Source organism: Rhinolophus sinicus, linkage group LG07 (assembly GCF_036562045.2).
Source record: "Rhinolophus sinicus isolate RSC01 linkage group LG07, ASM3656204v1, whole genome shotgun sequence".
NCBI lineage: Eukaryota > Metazoa > Chordata > Mammalia > Chiroptera > Rhinolophidae > Rhinolophus > Rhinolophus sinicus.
The window spans coordinates 112,011,049-112,031,067 of record NC_133757.1 but is presented as its reverse complement, the minus strand read 5'-3'; the positions used below and the strand labels follow the sequence as shown (position 1 = coordinate 112,031,067).

General features: G+C 37.4%; 1 protein-coding gene across 7 annotated transcripts in view; it reads left to right on the top strand.

The window, feature by feature from the left end:
- Window positions 1-20,019, top strand: part of IL15 (interleukin 15) — a 120,483-nt gene that overhangs the window by 70,540 nt on the left and 29,924 nt on the right. For 6 of the 7 annotated variants that reach the window (XM_074338483.1, XM_019730787.2, XM_019730786.2 and 3 more), the window contains one exon: window positions 8,734-8,855. In XM_074338483.1, coding sequence (XP_074194584.1) covers window positions 8,790-8,855 — 66 coding nt within the window. In that variant the 5' untranslated portion in view covers window positions 8,734-8,789. Of the gene's footprint in view, window positions 1-8,731; window positions 8,856-20,019 lie in introns of those variants that run through there. The other variant, XM_019730790.2, reaches the window with a different exon arrangement.

Here is a 20,019-nt window from a genome sequence, read left to right as displayed (position 1 = left end):
AGAAGTGAAATAAATAGTCTTATGTAAGGTTAACCAATTAATTAAGCAAAAACTTTTCAGTTTTTAGAGACTTTTTGATTTAAAATTTTCAAATAAGGGACTATGGACCAATGTATGTTTTATTTCATTATTTGTTTATTGATTCCTGCTTCTCTCTATTGGAACATGAGCTAGAGGAGAGCATGTTACTTTGTTCATTGCTTTATTCCCATCATCGGTTAGCACCTGGCATATGGTAATCTCTAATAAATATTTACAGAGTGGATGTTACAGAGGAGGGTATGTTAAAAGTAATGGGGAATAGAAAGAAGGGCTATTTCAAGGAAGATTTAATTCATTTATACTTTTATTTATTCATTGAATTTACTTATTTCCCTTAGCAAGAAATAATTTCGCGTGCTTAGTATGCGCCAAACACTTTCCTAAGTGCTTCACTGATTCTGTGGGAGGGGTAAAGTGCAGGAAGAGCCCAGATGACTTCAAGATTTTAATCTTGGGAGGCAGGAAAAATAAGTTTCAGGAACAGATATGGGTTACAGCTAAGATGGGGGGCCGTGCAGGAAAATGGATGAACTTGATTTTGCAAAGATCAAGATTGAGATAAAATTGGAACATACAGCTGAATATGTCCTGTACTTCATTAGACATACTGAACTGAAGCTTGGGTCAGCTCTTTGTACAAGAGATTTTGGTTTGTGAGTTAATAGTAAAGAATTATTGATTGAAACAGCTGTCAGAATATTTTCCCAGGAGGTAAATGCATTTATAAAGGTTTGGGGTCACATAAGAAGACCAGAGAGACTGTTTGGTTACTGAGCTGGGCTCCGTGAAAGAAGGCATGTTCAGGGAATATCTTCAAGCAAAGGGTGGCCTGTTTCCATGTCTTCAAAAGAGGATGTTAGACTTTTTACACCTTCCAGCTCCTGCTTGCCTGTCATACTCAGCTACTCTCATGATGGATTTTTTATATCTTCCATATATTCCTATTCTTACATATCCATCTTTTCTTGTTTTTCAATTTCAGTATAACTGATACCAAATATTATATCAGTTTCAGATACAACATAATGACTCACTATGTGTATAAATGGCAAAATGATCACTGCAATAAGTTTAGTTAGTATTCATCACCACACATGGTTACTAAATTGTTTTTCTTGTAGTGAGAACGTTTAAGGTTTACTGTCTTAACCAACTTTCAAATACACAATACAGTATTATTGTAAATCATATTGTCACCATGCTGTGTATTATATCCCCATGACTTATTTATTTTATAATTGGAAGTTTGTACCTTTGAACCCCTTCACCCATTTCACCCACCTCTACCTCCTCCCTATGGCAACAACCAATATGTTCTCTGTATCTATTCGCTCATTTTTATTTTATTTTTTTTAACATAGCCCTCTTTAAGAATCACTTCCTCAGAAAGTTCTCCTGGCAAAACCCCAACCTCACCCCCTCTGTGGCCCTCTGGAAATACTGACCACATCCTTTTGTGCTGTCTTTCCCTGATAGAGACTTTTAAATAGTATCTGCAGTATTTTACTGTATTGACTTGTGTTTACATTGCCTCTCTCGGGTAAATGATAAATGTGGTGTAAAGGATGACAAGAGTTGTGATGGAGGGGTTGGGGTTGGGAGGGCTGCAGTTTGGGAAACACTGCGTCCTTGTGTGCCTAGCACCTTGCCCAGCACACAGTGGACCTTTAATACCGCCCTTTTTGTCATCAGTAACTGTCACATATTGCAGAGGGGGTCACGTCATACAAAGTTCTGAGATGAGGAATTTGACTGGAAGTACATCATCAGTAACCACATAACTTTTGGAAAACTACTCCCAGCGTATTCAGAAACAATTTCCTGAGGGCCTAATTTGGGCGAGGCTGCAGATAGAATCCTTCCATTCATGATTAAGACACGCTTCTGAGCCTTTTAGATTAGCATGAGCTTTTTAGAACTAAAGAAGAAGTAGGACTGTTTAAAATTTTGGGCCAGTTCTTTATTATTGAAGGCATAATTTTATAAACTGCAAAATAAATTCTTCAGTAAATGAAAGGAAATAGAAACAAGGCACACACCCTATTCTCTAAATTCCTTCAAATAGAAATCCTTTCATTTTCTAAATTCTATTTACTAAGTATTTTGGGGGTGGGGGTGGGGGAAACACTTCAATAGAACCAAAAAAAGAGAAATTTTATAAAAATAGCAGTATACTTAATTTAATTTAATATTCAATTTAATTAGTACCTCTTCTAAGAATTCAACAGAACAAATATACACTCCTAACAACATTACTTTGTCACTTTAAAATTTTCAGTAACCCCAAATATCACATTGAAAAATCTAGTTTATATCTTTAGACTCTACTCCAGTAAACAAGATTGTAGTTCTCATTCTTTTGTGAAGGTCCTCTAAAACTTCAGACATGTGGCCTGGACCTTTCTTCATTCAAGGCACATTACTCTCAGCTTCTGCAGTTTATAAAGTGTTGGCTGCTAGGCTATGGTTTTCAATCCAGGTAGGCTAACAACAGACCAGACGCTCTCCTAAAGAAGAGCAGGTTGCAGAGCCTATACTGTTGCATTCTGGATTCAACAATTCCATGACTCTCTGCTCTTCCAATACCTTGTTCCTCAGGGATCCCTCTCAGTCTCTTGCTCTAGGTACCCCTCTGTCTGGTGGCATGAGCAATTACTTGCATGTAAGGTATGACCTTATGCAATTCTGTTGTCAATTTTGCAGGTTCTGTGTGCCCTGCAATCCACGTGCAGACAGCAAATACCAGTCAAGGTTAATGTGCAGTGAAGCAGGCTTCTCCCAGTCCTACCTTTCAGGGAAAATGGGGGAGGAAACAGGATGCAACAACTAGAAACCCCCTTCTCCACCTCATTCCCCCTGCCCCACCTCATCCTCCACGTCTGGTCTGGACTCCGTCCAGCTTTGGGCCGCCAAACTGAGATACAATTCCCTTCTCTCTATCTTGGGATTGTCACAGATTGGGCATCAGTTGGCATTCCACAACCCACCTTATTTCTCTGGACCTTACAGGATGGATTTCCAAAGAGGGAGCCAGCTGCCCTCGCTGGTTCTTCATCTAACTGGGAACTGCCTGAGATTAATTGCTTTCCCTCTGCCCAACTGATTCATACAAAAATCAGTAGCTATGTAAATATATGATGATATTTGCTGTTATTATCATCAAGCCATGTTGGGCAAAAATTCCAAAGATCTGAGTGGAAAAGCAAGACTGTTATGACTCAGCCGCAGTGAGAAGGAGATTGTGAAACTTCCATCTTCCCATTTCTCCCAGATAGAAAGGTGATAACTAGGCTGCAGTGAGTTAGCATGACACAGAGTTGTTTCAGAGCAGTTGTGGGTGGCATGTTAACGTTAGTTGTTCTGTCCCAGGAAGTTGCTAAATGGAAATAAGTGGAGTGAAGTAAATTGCACTGTAGCAGCATTTTGCGGGTGGTGCTGGTGCAGGATAGTTAGATCTTAGGTATGAAATTAGAACAATTTAAAATCTACTAACACAGCCCTGTAGTTATTGTCAATACGTATGGGGTTGTAAGGCCCCTTCCCCAGCATATTGTAAACTCAAGAGTTTGGGGATAAGGAGACCTCTTTGGAAACTGAAGCTAATATGGGGAAGCAGCACAATGCAGGGCCCGTGACCGGTGCTCCCTGCCTCACTGAACTACTAGTGAGGAATTAAACTGGGAACCCAAGACACATGGTCAACCCCTATTTTACCTCTCTGGGTAAAATTGCACAACACATTTAGTTTCTCTGCACTTTTGTTCTCTTCTGGAAAATTAGGATGATTAGATTAGAGGAATTCCCTCGGGTATCACATCCCATGGTTCTGAGGCTTCACACAAGTTGGATGAATTTGATCATATGCTGATGACCAAACTGTGACCTTCACAGATGTCCTTAGGCACTGGAAGGGACTTCAGACATGGTCCAACCTACCCTCCTTATTTTAAAGATAAAGAAACTGGGGCTAAGAGATGTGAAGCACCTTGCTAAGGTCACATAGCTGTGTAAAGACAGAACCAGGACCAGGGCCCAAGTCTCAAGGCTTCCAGTCCACTCCATGGTTTTGGTAAGATTAGGGTGGCTCCTGGTTTCATCAAAGAGCTTTCAATCGCAATATTCCATGAACTACGGTTTTGGAAATTATAACGTGCTCATGGTGAATAGGATGGAACGATGGTAGCCTGCGTGGAGTCTAGTAAGACAAGACGGTGAACACCTCCGCCATTGTTTACACAAAAGCTGAGGAACATGAAAAAGAAAAAGGAAAAGCAAAGATTTGAAAGAAGAAAGGAATGATAATCTAGTCATTGTCACTCTGATAGTTTTGGAAACTGCTATTTAGATAAGAATATTTCCTGAGACCAGTGAAAGAGGAAGGAAGGAACTAAAACTGATCCATCTCCTCATCTGGAGGCAGGCATTTTATTAGCTGTGTCCCAGGTCATCACCCACAGCCCCGGGGGAGAAGAAAAGAAGCAGCAGTGCATCACAGATGGATAGGTCCTGCTGTCCCATCCAAAGGAAAGAAGGTCCGCAGCCACACAGACTGCTCTGGAACGCAAGAGTCCAAGCACTCTGCCAGCTGCCAAATAAACTACATGAATAGGAGCCGTCTGCCACTTGGCAGTGTTATAAGCACTGTGGCTTTGTTGTATAGACTTGAGAAGTTTAGTTTAGTTGTGGGAAGTAGCCCAGCAAGCAATGCTTTAGAAACAAGACCTATGGGGCTTCTACAGCAAATTTGTGGCCACTGTGTTGATTCTGAGAGCCAGTGTTCAGGGTAAATCACTTGATACATTTCCTAAAAAGCCAAGTATTTGGAATGGGTGATTCCAGAGGCCTTGGCAGGAGGAATTCATAAAACATTGAAACAAGGACAACCAGCTGTAGTGAAACTGTCTGAAGATGGTGAACTAAGGGATTATGTGGTCTAAAGTGCATCTGGGTTTAATAAAAGATCAGCCTTGCCTTCGACTTTTTAACTCAATTGTAAGTGTAGTTTCTGAGGATTTTGGTAATCCTTTGCTTCTGTAAGGGATGGGCGAGAAGTGATAGAAGAAATGTTCGAATCCAGTTATTTGGCAGCGGGGGATGTGCTGTATAATTAAGCTGTCGTTTGCACTGATCGGTTATTATCAGCAGGTAATAAGAAATGTGCGTCATTATAAATTGTCATCCAGCATCTCCTGCTACAGCAGATGAGGTACGTCTTCTGTGGCAGCACCGTGTAATCATATGGAGATTGGTGCCATTATGTCTGTTATAAATCATAACATACACTTTAATAGTTAAACAATTAGCTATAGTGGCAGTACTGGAAAATTGTTTGGTAATGATTGGCTGATTTTTATGATGAAGAATAATTTTTTGTGTGGATCTTTTTATATAAATACCAGAAGAATTCAAAAGAGGAAAATTAACTTTAAACCTATACTTGAGAACTTTTTATTTGTTTGGTTCATGTATCTTTAAGTGGAAATGTTTGAAGGGCCCACAAGTCATCAAAATAGCTTTCCATATATATATTCTTAGAGTGAAAAATTATGTATACTTAGTATTCCTATTATATGAAGATGGGTACGTAGTAGGACTAAAAAGCCCAAAATTCAGACCTATCTAGTTTTCTGTTGTTGGAAGCCAAGTTAACAAGGGATAAAAGGAAACTATTTCTTTTTTCTTGAAGGGCCAAAGTTACAATACTTCCCTCTTTCCATTCTCTTAGTATTATTTCTTGGTCACTATTCTCCACTTATCTCTCTTCCCCCATCACGATTTTTATGTTCTTTGAAACTTAACTCAAATTTACCTGCCATAAGACCTTGACCTTGACTGACCTGGCTGTCTCTTCTTCTGTCCTGCACTGTGTTCTTTTCATGGCAATTTGACAACCTTTTTCTTTGTGAGCATTTTAAACTTATATCAAAGGGTATGTCTTGCTACACCTTTGTGATTCAAAGTATAAAAATGTTTGTTCCCAGTATTTGACCCAAGAAAGAGCTTGTATCAGAATGTAAGTCAATCCATTCCTAAGGCACACGTTTATTTCACCCGACCTTTTATTCCAAGACTTTCCTGAAGAAGGAATTAGCGCAGGTTTTATTCACTGTAAACCGACACTTCAGTAACACTGAGCTAGACAGTGTGGATGTCGATGGCCACCTCTCCTCTTGCCAGTCCTAGGAGAGGGTGGGACACCCTGATTGTGAGGGATGAGATGACTGGTTCATGGGGAAGTGTTCCCTTCCTAGGGCTGAGGATCGCTAATGAGAGGTGATACTTGTGAGTGTTCACTGTGTGTCAAGGCCTGTGCTACACAGTTTGCATGAATGAGCTCACTTGAACGCAAAGTGACTCAGTGAGGAGGGTACTCACATTTTCCCCATTCTGCAGATGAAGAAACTGAGGCCCTGAGAGATTAATTAACTTCCCCTAAACCTTAATGTTTCGAAGTGGCTGTGTCAGAATTCAAACCCAGATCTGTCTGAAACCAAAGTCTGTGCTGTACTTAGATCAGTGCTCTCCAATAGAAGCTTTTGTGGCGATGAAAATGGTCTGTCTTCTGTGTCCAATGTGGTAGCCCATAACCACAGGTGGCTTTAGAGCCCTTGAAATGTGGCTGGCTCAGCGGAGGAAGTGAATTTCTAGTTTCATTTTATTTTAATGGTATGGTAATTTATTTAATCGTTCCCCTATTAATGAACATTTCAGTTATTTCCATTCTTTGCTATTACAGGAACTGTTGACGTGAGTAACTTCAGCCACTTACAATTATCCATTTGCAGAAGTGTCTGATTCTATAACTTTCTGGTCCCTTCCAATTATTTAATTGTCTAGTCCATTTAAATTCCCAGTCTCATCTCCTTATGTTCCTCCAGTTCAAGTTAGACCTGTGAGACCAGGAGGGGGGAGGATGTGGTCCACTTTCTCATGCCTTCTAGCCTCCTTCTTCTGGTTCTAACTTCTGGAGGTTAGGGACTGAGAGGGTGGCACAGGGCAAAAAGGCCAGATGTTTCCTGACTTAACTAGGCCATCCACTGTTGGTTGTGGCATCTTTCCCTGGCTAACACGTACTAACCATTGATACCTTCTGCGTGGGAGTGTTCCAAAGTTGGGCTCTCCTAAGGGACATGTGTGTGTCCCTCAGAAGACCCTTAGTAGTCCACACACTTATAGTGGCCTCCCTACTGGCCCTCTGTGGGTAATTAGGCCTAATCTCTTCCTACCCCCTCAGCTCCCTACTGGGTAGTACAGCTCAACAGGTACGATGATCTGAGTCTGCTTGCAAGGCCAGTCTTGATCCATAGCTTTTCTGGATCAAACACTGGAAACAACATTTGATGCTATTCTCCATTATTTTTTCCTTTTGTCAGGTAGATTTAAGAGCAAGTCAACAATCCCATAAACTGATATGATGTGCAGCCACGGGATAAGACGCCAGTCTGTGTTAGTCAGCTCAGGGTGCCGTAACGAAATATCATACTTGAACTTTTGGAGGCTGGGAAATCCGAGATCAAGGTGCCCAGTAATTCAGTTCTCTGGCGAGAACTCTCTTCCTCACTTACAGGTGGATGCCTCCTCACTGTGTTCTCACATGGTAGAGAGAGAGGGAGGGAAGCAAGCTCTCTGTGGCTTCCTTTACAATGGCACTAATGTCGTCATGAGGGATCCACCCTGATGACCTCATTCAACCCTAATTACCTCTCAAACACCCCGTCTCCAAATACCATCACATTGGGTGGGTAGGGCTTCAATGTAAGAATTGTGAGGAGACATAATTCAGTCCATAACAGTCTCTCTTGTGTATAGCCCCATAGCAGTTCCCATCATGCCCCGGCTGATGATTTCAATCATTGCCTTTCCTTTTTCTTCCTGGTATTTTCGTCTCCTGTATATGGAATGGGGATGGGGTCTCGGGGTGGAGTTGGTGGTTTGGAGGTCATAGGTATGCTATGGGTTTGCCTACCTCCGAGCTAGCCCTGGAGCAGGTGTCTGGACTTAGGTATGAAACTCTTTTTAGAATGTGGACCAACTGAATGCTTCCTTATCCCCAACATTGGGTTCCAGTCACCAGTAATGGGGCAAGAATAAAGCCACATTCAAAATCCTAGTAAAACACCATTCCTCCCTCACCCTCTTGAATTCTGAGCCTCTGCAAGGAGCATTATTTTGCTAGAGTAACACTAGTCATTCTTCAAAGCTAGCTCAAATGTTACCTGCTCACTGAAGTCTTCCCAAGTTCCTTATCTTCCCCGTTTCTATAGAATTAATTACCTCATTCGGTTTTTACATGGGACTTTCTTTATTCTTCTATTAAAACACTAACAGCATATGTTAGTTGTTTTCAGTTTTCCCCCCCTTGGTTGCTTTGTGCTGTTTTATGGGAAAAACATTTTGCTAGAGAACTGCATGAAACGTAATAGTTTATTTAAAACGATGTATAATTATTTGCCTCCCAAAATGAAGTAGCAATAGTCCAAATGGATTTGAGTGAAATTATAGGGAGGTCTGAAGATTTTAGGAAAGATTAATAACCCTCCCCAAATAAAAAATATCCTATTGACTTTTGAAACTGTTTCCACAGGAGTCTTCCTGTCTTTTCAGGTGTGGAGAGAACCATAAATCTGAGGAAGGGAGGATCATTCAATACATAATTTTAACTCTTTTTACCCGTCTGTTTGATTCCAACAGAATCCATTTCTGCACATGGCCATCTGGCTCTTTGAAGCAATGTCCCATCACGTGCCATGCTGGTGATGTCACAGGACGCAAAGAAGTTAATGTTAGCCGATAGCCAGCCTACAAGAAGTCATGTAAGTAAGGTTTTAAGAATTATATCAGGCAGTATAGGCCCTTTAATGTAATAATGTGATCAATAATAATGAAGGTGTGACAAACTGGGTAAAGTTATATACATATATATAAAATATATATATATATAAAATTTATATATATAATATATATAAATATTATATATATATATATATATATATATATATATTTTTTTTTTTTTTTTAATGAGCAGCTTGGTTAAAAAAGAAAATGTCATTTGTCCCAGAATGTTTATGGCATTTTCTAAGGACAGAGCATTGCACACATCAGAGTTAGGCAGGTTGTATTTATTTATTTATTTATTTATCTTCCTGAAAAGAGCCAGGTAGTAAATATTTTAGGCTTTGTGAGCCAAATGATCTCTGTCACAACTCCTCAACTCTGCTTTATTGCTGGAAAGCAGCCATAGATGTGGGTGGGTGCAGTTCTGTTCCAACAAAATTTTATTCACAAAAACAGGTGGCAAGTGAGGTTTGGCCTGTGTGTGATAGTTTGCCAACCCTCGGTGTATAAAATGCAGAAATTCTCTATCTCACTTTTTGAGATTAACCTAGTTCTAAAATTAACCTATTAAAGGAAACGGGGGTGCTTCAAATTAAATAAATGTAAATCCAACTATCCAATTTCTGAATGATTTTGCCAATGTTAGGAATTAGAGAATAACGTAATTAGATTGTTTTGAAAGACTCCTTGAAACTTTTGAAAAATATTTGCGAATAATGTAAAAGCAAGTTCAGTCTCAAGAACTAAACAAAATAAAGCCACAGAAATGGAAACCCAAGGAACTGGCTTTTTCTTGATTAAGTGGGCACACACATTTCATATTTACTTTCAGTTATAAGTTATATTTAACTCCTTCAGAAGGAATCCTGCAAGGAAATAAAGGGGTTTATGAAAACCGAAAGTCTTTACAAGAATCTTAAGAGGAAAAAGGTAATTCCTGTGTTGCGCAATTATTTCTGGCAGCAGTAAATAGTAATAAAAATATAAATTGAAAGAAAAAGCATGAAGTACAAGTTATTTTCCTATAATTACCTACAAAGTAAAACTTATCCTCTTCATATTCTTCCTTGAAACTGCTCTGTTTCCTAGAATTTTCTTTAAGAATTCCCCAAACTCAAGAAACTTACTAACAGCCCTAGGGGTAAACACATTAGGTGTTGCTACTATTGAGATGTAAAAGAAGAAGAAAGAGGGTAGTTTGGATATTGAGAGAGATCTTGGGATATGTTTACAATAACAGCATAGCTCTGAATTATCTTGTTATTATGAGAAATTTGTGAAAATGAATAATCATTATTTTTTAAAAATTCCATTATGATCAATTCTGGGGCATAACATGGGGGAATTTTCTTTAAATGAAATCATACTTGACATAGACAAGAAATTAAACAGGAATCTCCCTTCACTTGTTTCATAGTCATGAGAAAAGTGTCATGTGCTTTCTATTTTTCTGAATTCTTGATTCCTAGATTTTTAGTGCTGCCTTCCTTTGGAGTACTTAAATACAGGCATTTTGACGTCTTTATCTTGTGGAGGTCAGTGATAGTAGTTCCTGTCTGATGTAAGGGGGGTGGTTTAGAAGAACATGGGCTGGGTGGAATTGAAGACCTCAGGTATCTGTTCAATTTGCGTAGTAAAAGCAGGCGATTAAGTCTAAGATGGTCCCTCCTGTTCACACCAAGTTTCCTGTCACAAGGACCAGAAAAGGCACTATTTCTGTAGGATGTTCCCTTGAAGGTAGCTTTTATTTTTGGGTAATCAACTGGGAAGCATATTGGGCTTTGTGCTGAAGAAATTTTGGTCGTGATGACATTTCTGCTAACTGAAACTCTTATAGTGTTTATCATGATCTTTGTTTTCTTTTTTATATTCTGATGATAAATGTATTTATAAAGCTGAATTTGGATGTGGCTCATTGAATAGAGATCTCATGTGTGCGTGCTTTCACACAAACCCCCTCCCCTTTTATTTTGGCTAGGGCTGCAATCTGCAGGATTGTGTAGCCTTCAGCCACCATCTTTTACTCGATTTATCTCAAACTTTTAATTTTATTTATCCTTCTGATTATCAAAGTAATATATGCTCATTATAGTAAGAGTGGAAAGTATAGAAAAGTGTAAAGGGGGGAAAATATTGCCAGCAATACAATTATAAAGAGGCAATTTATTAAATCATTCTTTCCAGGGTTATTTTTTCCTACATGGTTTTGATATAAAAAAGATTCTATTTTTTTTTTCTTTTTAAAAAAAACACAGCAACTGTGACATTTCCCTGTGACATTACATAAGTAAATATTATTTTTATTTTTAATATGTATGTTTAATATTTATTTTTAACATGTATATAATATTCCAGTTTAAAAGGTATCCGCAATCCATTATGGTTTCATTAATTTGAGGTTATTAAAGATAATACTTCAGAAAATATATTTTTGAATAAATCTCTGTCCAGATTTCTGATAATTTTGTTAGGAAAATTTTCTAGGAGGGGAATTAAGATACCTGAAGTTATAAATATTTTAATAATGTTCCACACATGTTCCAGAAAATATGTACAAATCAGCTTCTACGTCATCTCTTTGAGAGTCTTGGTGACATTGTATCCTCTCTGATGATGATGTTTAACGGTTTTAAAGCAATCTTTCCTGGTTCCATGAGGAATAAGGCAGGAGTTTGGGCCAAATGTAATTCTCCTCTTGGAAATCATACAGAATGAGATTTCGGGGAGACCCACAAAATACTTCTATAGCAAAACCCAGAGGCAATGAAAAGCCTTGAAATCCAGTACATGTGTCACTGGGGGCAAAAGCAATTGAAGCCAGCAGAATCTGTGCAGGAGGCCCTGCTGGAGTGACAGAGAGGAATGGGAGTGTGGAGGGGACCCAGTGATGGCAGATGCCAACAATCATCAGCACATACATATTCCAAGAAGGAGAAAGCCCTGTTCTGAGTGGGAACTAGGCTTGAACAGGAAGTCCTTGATGTGAGAAATAAAGATTCTTTGTCCCCCTGACAAACCTCAGAAAGCACATCCTTCAAAAAGGAGGGAAATACATTGGAAGAAGGGACTGTGTATCTCGGTGGCAGCTTCCAGTGACAAAGCTGGAGTAGCTCAGAATGGGTGCATAAGGACCCACATCTCTTATCAGGACCTTGACAAGGCGCGTCCCGACAGGAGGGGCCGTGTACCTGCTCGCATGGTGGGTTTCCTGCCTGGGCTTCCCTCCTGACATGGAAATGTGGACACGTTAACAGGCTGTGTTAATTATCTCATCAATTATCAGTGTGATAAGGGATTAGTAACAAATTCTTGCCCCTTTCTCTGCCTGGGAGCGACTGCTGAAGGTACAGTTTGGTAGCTCTGCACACTTAGAAATGGCCAGCCCTGCAGCCCTCTCTTCTGTGGGTTTCTCCCCTTTCCTGCTTTTCCCTGTTTTCATTTCATCCTGCTTTCCTGGAATCACCCTCCTTAGTGAAAAACCTCTTCTGTGTCTAATGATGATGTCATCATCTTCATTGTCTGATTTCCATTGGAATTTCTCCTCTGATTCACGAGTTATTCAGCAATGTTTTGCTTAATTTTCAAGTGATTGAGAATTCCCTAATTATCCTTTCACGTTACAGATTTCACAGCCAGGATTCTGCCAGAGAATAAACATGGAATAATTTCAGTCCTTTTAATTATATAATGACTTGCTTTATGGCTCAACATATGGTCAACTTTGGCAAATATTCCAGTAGTACTTGGAAAAAAGAGTGAATTTTGCCATTGTTGGGAATAATGCATCACGCATGTCAAGTAGGTCAAGTATATTAACTGCCTTTTTCAGACCTACTGTAGCATTTCCCATTGTTCTATTAACTTTTGAGAGTGATACAACCACCCACAATGTGGTGAATTTGCCTATTTCTCCTTTCCCTATTTCTGTTAATTTTCTGTTAATGTTGTTTAATGTTTTCTAAAATTTGTTTTTAATGTTTAATGTTTTCTAAAATTTAAAGCTATGATTTTAGGAGGCTATATTTTGGATGGTGATATCCCCCGGGTGGGCTTTTTCATGGGTATGGAATTCTGCCCTGTCTTTCTAATACGGTTATTTGCCTTATAGTCTGCTTTTTCCACTGTTAGCTATTCCAATTTATTTCTTTTAGTGTTTGCAGGATATATATTTTCCCTTCCAATTACTTTCAGCCTCTCTTTGTCCTTATGTTATTCTCTTGTAAACAACATGTAGTTGTGTTTTATGTTTTTGTTTTTCAATTCAACCTAACAATCTTAGCCTTTTAGATAGAATATTTAGTCCATTTTCATTTAATATAATTAATGATATAGTTGTGTTTGTATATACCATCCAACTATTGTTTTCTGTTTAATCCATCTTTTATGTAGCTTTTTTATCCTTTCTTGACTTTATTGGTACTAATCAACTTTTTAGTATCTCCTTTTCCTTCACCAATTTGTTAGTTAATATTATTTTGTTCTTATTTGTTACTTTAAGTTTTACATGTATCTTTTTAAAGATGTTGCTATAGATATTAGTTGTTACCTAGATAGTACAACATGTATCATTTATATGTTACATTCTCTCTAATGATTTTTTTAAAAGGAGAAATCCTTTCTGTGTGATTTGAACACTCCCAGAGAAAAAGAAGCTTCAAATTATTTTCATTAAGTTATAATAGCATTGATACCTAAGCATAGTCAAAATTCTACAAGAAAACTATCCCCAGTTTCATTTATAAGTTTCAGTGCAAAGCTCTTTAGAAAATTATTAGAAGAAAGAACCCAGCAACTCTTAAAGGAGTATACATCATGGTAAAGTAGGGCTCAGCATTATAGGAATGAAAGATTATGAACTCTATTAAAATAATTCATCATATTAATTGATCTAAGAGGGAAAAGCACATGTTAATCTCTATAGATGCTGAATATTCGTTTGACAAAATTCAACAGCCATTTGGATGTTTAAAAAACAGAACAGCTCAATAAAGTAAGAGTTAAATATTTTATAACCATGACTAACTGACATACTATTTATGCACTCACACATACACACACACAAACACAGCCCAGAGACAGCATTATAAATAATGTCAAAATGCTAGAGGCACTTCTGCTGTCTCTGCTCTGAGTACAAACAAAATAAGGGCACACAGTTCTCACCTCGACTGGTGTTGCTCTACCGGAGTTATTAGTCAACAAAGCTAGACAGGAAAAAGAAATCTGAGGTGTAAAATATAGAAAGGTGGAAGTAAAACTGTTATTTGTAGAGGATTTAATACCTAGAAAGCCCAAAGAAATCTGAAAATTTTCTATTCAATTTCAGCATTTAAAAGAGGAAGAAACAAAAAGGAATTTGACTCATTAAAAAAATTATTTGGTTGGCAAAAAACAAAACAAAACAAAACCTAACTACTCGGGAAATTCTTCTAAAGGAGAATGATAAACTGGGAAAAAAAATATTTGCCTCTCAAATCACCAAGAGTTTTCTCTTAATATATTTTAGAAATTGTAGGGGTGTGGAAAAGTACAAAGCAATAGAACAATAGGCAAAGATCAGGAATGGACATTTTGCATAAAAAGAAATACAAATAGTATTTCAAGTCATAAAAATATTCAACTTCATGTAAAATGCTAGTTATTAAATTTTATTTAAGGAGTTAGAGTGTGGGCCTATAAGTATATATTTCTACATTTGTTTGCATTTCATGAAGAAACTTTCAAAGATCCACAGGAACTAATAAAATTGTCTAAATAAAGAGAAGAGCGTAGAGGGAAAATAGGATGGACCCGGACAGGAATCAGGGCACAATTTCTAAAAGAATACCTCTCATATTATTTTGTTTTTCAACCATGTGACTACCTTTACAGAAAAAAATAAAAAAAAAATTTTTGAGAATTTTTAAAGTCAGGAATTGTATCTCATTTTGTTTCGTATTCTTGATCACTGTAGACATTAAATTCCTTAAAGTGTTCATTTGCTATTTATATTTTGACTCTTTGAAATTAACTCTTCAGTTCTTTAGAAATATTTTTGTTTTTCTTACCAAATTTTATAATCCCTCACTATATAAGGAATCAATACATTTTAACATATTTCTTTCACTTTTTGGCTCTGTTTATCCTATCATTTTATTGACTATACATTGACTTATAGAATGTAGTGATTTTTATTTTGTCAAATTTATCAATCTTTGTTGAGTATTTTAAAAATTGCTTTAAAGACTATCCAGAATCAGATACTTACTTATGTATTTTTTTTAAAGCTGAAGTTTGTCATATGATTTCTTCTAAATAACTAACCAATGGCTTTATAGAATCTTTACTAAGTGCTGACTATTCCCTTATGTGCTGCTCCGAGATTCACTGGTACCGTGTTTCATTGAGTCATCTATCCGTACTTCAGTGACAAACTGACTTTCATTCTGTGGTAAATTTTAACATCTGCTAGGTCAGTGTCTCTATTACTCTTCTATTTCAAAATTATTTTCACCAGTGGATTTTTTCCCTGTCAGTTTTAAGATCTTAGTGTCAATTTAACTTTTTATGTCAACTTTACTTTCCATTTCATTTCTTATGAAATAATTTGGAAAAATGATATTTCTGTAACATACAGTCTTTCCATCCAGGAATAAAGTATGCTTCTCAAAGTATTTAATTGTCTAGTTTTATTGACATTTTATATAGTTTCAGTACATTCCTTATGATAGTCATTCCTAAGTATTATATAATTTTATCATTAATATGGATTAGATAATTTCTCCTACATGTTGCTAAGATATAGAATAATTAATATAAAAATGATCAGTTATTTAATTTCTATTTGTCATTTATTTTGTTCCAAACTATCTCATAGACCTTGCTATTTTAGTTCTTACGACTTTTCATGTAATATGCTTAGCTTTGTTAATTAAATAATTGTAGAATATACAAGTAATGGTTTTATCATTTTCAATAGTTATAACTAAAGTTTCTATTTTTCTGCCATTATTTGTATTAATCAGAAATTCCAGGAAAGTGCCAAAGAATACCACCAGGGTGTCTTATTCCTGAATACAATGGGAATACCTATAATGATTTGCTAATAGATTTGTAGTTGGTATTAGTTTAAGGAAGATTTGATTATATTAAGTAATTATTATTCTCTCCCTTTACTAAGAGTTTATTATTGTTTTAAAGAAGAATGGGTGCTGACTTTTGTCAAACTCATTGTCAGGGCTCAGTTGGTTCAGTGTTTAAGAGATGGGCTGACCGGAGTTTGAAGCCCTGCTCTCCCACTTTGTAGCATTGTATCCCAACCTTGGGCTAGCTGCTGTGCTGTCAGTTTCATCATTTGTAAGATGGAGCTGGCAATCATGTCTGCCTCACAGGTTCTATAAACAACACATGAGCTAAAGCCTGTACGTGTTATGTATGGCCCTTGCAGTGTGGTAGGCACTCAGTAAGCAATACCCATTATTATCATCTATTGAGAAGATGGCATGCTTTTTCGATGGAACAATTTAAGATGAAAGAATTTGAGGAAAGCAAGTCGGCTAGAATCTCAGATAACAGTGACTCATCTTATTAACAGCACACATCTCTCTGCCCTGTAGTTTAATTCACCTATGGTTTAATTCACACCCTATTTTTTCACTCTCAGTGTGTCACTTACCTTTAAAAAAAAAAAAAAAAAAAAAGAAAAAAGCTTTGCTTTATCCAGTCAGCAAGGTTAAGAAACAAGTTTGTCTTTTGCTTTTCAGAGCTCTGTTTATTCAGTTTTAGGAAGGGTGGAGTTCAATCAAATACCAGTTTTTGAAACACTGTGGTTTTTTGTTGTTGTTATAATAAGAGATAATGTCAGCACCCATTATTTTTATCACACAATGTGGTGTGTGTGTGGGTGTATTTTATTTTATTTTTTAGAAAGGCCAGTGAGAAGAGGGACCAGAGAGAGCGGAGTGTGGAGTGAAGTGAGTTTGGAGAAGTTTGGTAGGAACTAGATTGTGCAAAGCTTTATAGGTTATTCCAAGTATTAATATTATTTTGGACTGAATCCTGAGGGCAATGGGAAACTTCTAGAGGAATTTTAAGCAGGGGAGAGACATGATTCAATCCATGTTTTGCCAGGATCTCTAGTCTATGGAGAACAAATTTGGGGGAGGCTTGGATAGTGAAGAGGGCAGTTGGGAAGTGATGCAGTAGTTCAAGTGAAATTGGATGTGGTTTAGACTAAGATTCAAGGGACAATGTGACAAGTTGGGAACAGTCAGTGGATGACACAATAAAATGCTTAAAGTGACGTATCATCGTAGTTCGCAGGCCCAAGGATGACTGGGTATCCCTTGTTATCTGACGTGGTTTGAGACAGATCAGTAGCTTTTGCTTTAGGTAATAGTTGCTGTCCAGAAAAATCTAGCTTAAAACTTCTTTTCTGTAGAGGGGTTCCTAATTAACCATTGATCACATGTACAAAGTTTGAAATGCAATTCTGCTGTGGTTGAGGATGGATGGGAACTGTGCTATGGGAGAATCCCCGTTAATAGCTTGGAGCCCTGGCAGGCCATCGTGGTGGCTAGCCATCATTTTAACTAGTAATTTCTTATGGGTTAAGAAACCAGCTCACCAAACTTGTTAGGAAGTTATGTAACATAAAATTAAGGACTTTTTTTTGCATGAGTTTTATAATATCTTTTTTGGTTGCTTGGGGTTTTTAAGATTGTTGTTGTTTTTAATTTAATTTTTTATTTTTACCACTTGACCCCATCACCCACCTCTTTGCCCTGGCCCCCACCTCTGGCAACCATCAATCTCTTCTCTGCAGCCACAAGCACCCATCCTTCTCCACCGAAATCACCCTACTGAGCACAATCTCCCCATGTGTGGGGTATGTATATTTGTCTCTAAAATATTTAGAAAGTTGTGAACGTACTATGAGGGTTAGTCACATACACATATAAGTGTGAATCTCACTATCACCATCTACCATTAGTAAGCACATTTATTTAGTCCTCTATCTTAATTTAAAATTTCTGATCTAATAGGTTATCAAAATATTCTGTGGAAACCTAGCCTGACATTATTCACATTTTTTATGGGATATTAAGCTTTGTCTACTGTCACTGTTAGTAAAGTTCACTTTACAGAAATGTAATTTGTGCATTAAAACATTATACGGGGTGCATGATTACCTTTTATTAATATATGTTTTGTAATTGTGCTTAAACCCCTTTGTAATTTTATTGAAAAATTTTAAATGAGTGTTTTTGTGACAGAAATAATAGTTAGTACCCCATATACTGGAAAATATATGCAAGTCTTTGTTAAGAGATATTTTCTTTAGAACGGAGAGACGTTTGAAAGATAGGTGCTGTAGGTCCTCTGAGCCTCGGTCTATCTTGCCGGGCCATGCTTTTAAGGCATCTTGCTGTCTGTCCTGGGTTCAGCTTCCTTTATGTTCCCTCACCACTGCCTCACCCAGGGAAGCCTCTGGCTCTCTCTTCAGCCGTCTTCTCTTTGTGTCTTCCCTGTGCATTTTGGGAGAAGCTTCTGGATTCCTTCTAGAGAGGAGGTGTGCGTGTATTAACTCAACCCATCTCTGCACTTCACTAATTCTCACCTTTGTTTCTCAGTCACGTTTGGCTGCCTCTTGAGTGGGGCTACGCTAGATACTCGTATCCATTGGGAATCCCAAAGTGGGTAGGGGGCAGAACTAAGCCTGCCAACAAATGCACTCTCAACCAGCTCCCTGAGGGCATCCACCCCTGGAGGACGAATTTATCACACACATGTCTTCTTTGACCTCTGTTTCTCTTTGTCCCCCCACCACCCTCCCATTCTGAAACACCTACTTGTATCACGTCCTCCTGAGCCTGAGGGCAGCCTGTCATCTAGCCTTCAGAGAGCTATGTTTTCACTCTCTGCTATGGAAGAAACCCTGTAGACCAAATTTCATTTTCAAGATAGGAGACCTGGGAAAGCTGGGTAGTAGGGATTTTCCAAACAGGCGGTGACATCAGTTTAATTGTGAGAGGAGCTTTGCATAGCGGTACAAACCTGGATGCAAGCTGGGCTGGCTGGTTCCTGCTCTGAGGCTGCCACTTACACACTGTGTGACTTTGGGCAAGTTATGTAACTTCTCTGTTTCTCAGATTTCTCATCTTTAAAATGATGACAGTACCTTCGTTATATAGTTGTTGTCATGAAAAAAATTGTTAATATGTAAAGAGCTTAGAACAGTAACTGATAGTCATATTTGATATTTGTTAGCAATTATTTTATTATTACTCTTAATAGTAAGAAAGATATTTTATGTGTTTGAAGACAGACTATTAAGTAAAATATGGTAAAATGATTAAATATTTTTATATATAATGGCTAACAGTTGTATTTATTTTTTGTGTTTTAGTAATTATTACTAGCAAATGGGAAATGAGGTATAGTTTAAGGCCTTCTCTATAGTTCATAGTAATTTATAAGTCTTTGCTTTTTATAATGAAAGAAATATAACAGCAACTTCTAACCAATGTGTTATAAGTAAAGGATCTATCCCTACATAGGAGAAAATCTACTTTGAAAGTTTTAAAGTCTCACTATTGATCATTACATTGTCTTTAGTGGTTTGACGATAACAAATGAATTCTGTCTCTTAATGGCTCTCTTTCATGACAAAAAGATAAATATATTGTAATCTCGTTTTCCTTTTATCTCAGTGCATAACCAAGGCTTAAGAGTGCATAGAGTTGGGATGGGGAGAGACTTTGTTTTCTTTTCTTTCTTTTTTGTTTTTGTTTTGTTTTAATCTAGTAGTTTCAATGTCATTTCTAACTGATTTGTCTCCTTACTTTTTAAATGACCTCACAACAAAATATTATTTTGTGGCATTTATCTTTGTTGTTTTGTAATCTCTGTGATTTTGTAATTTGTATACCACAAAATCTTGAGGGTATGTATGAAACAGTAACACAAACTTGTCCATTTTGCTAAAAAACAAGGGATTTCAAACAATTTTGACAAGAATTTTCCATTGAAAAATGTTACAGGGTCTAGATTGAACAGTAGACTTAATACATAAAAGCAGGGAGTGCACCTCACCACTTAGGGTTTGGTGCTGCGTGATTTTAAAAAATATGTACAAAGCAGTGATAACAGTAAAAACATTCC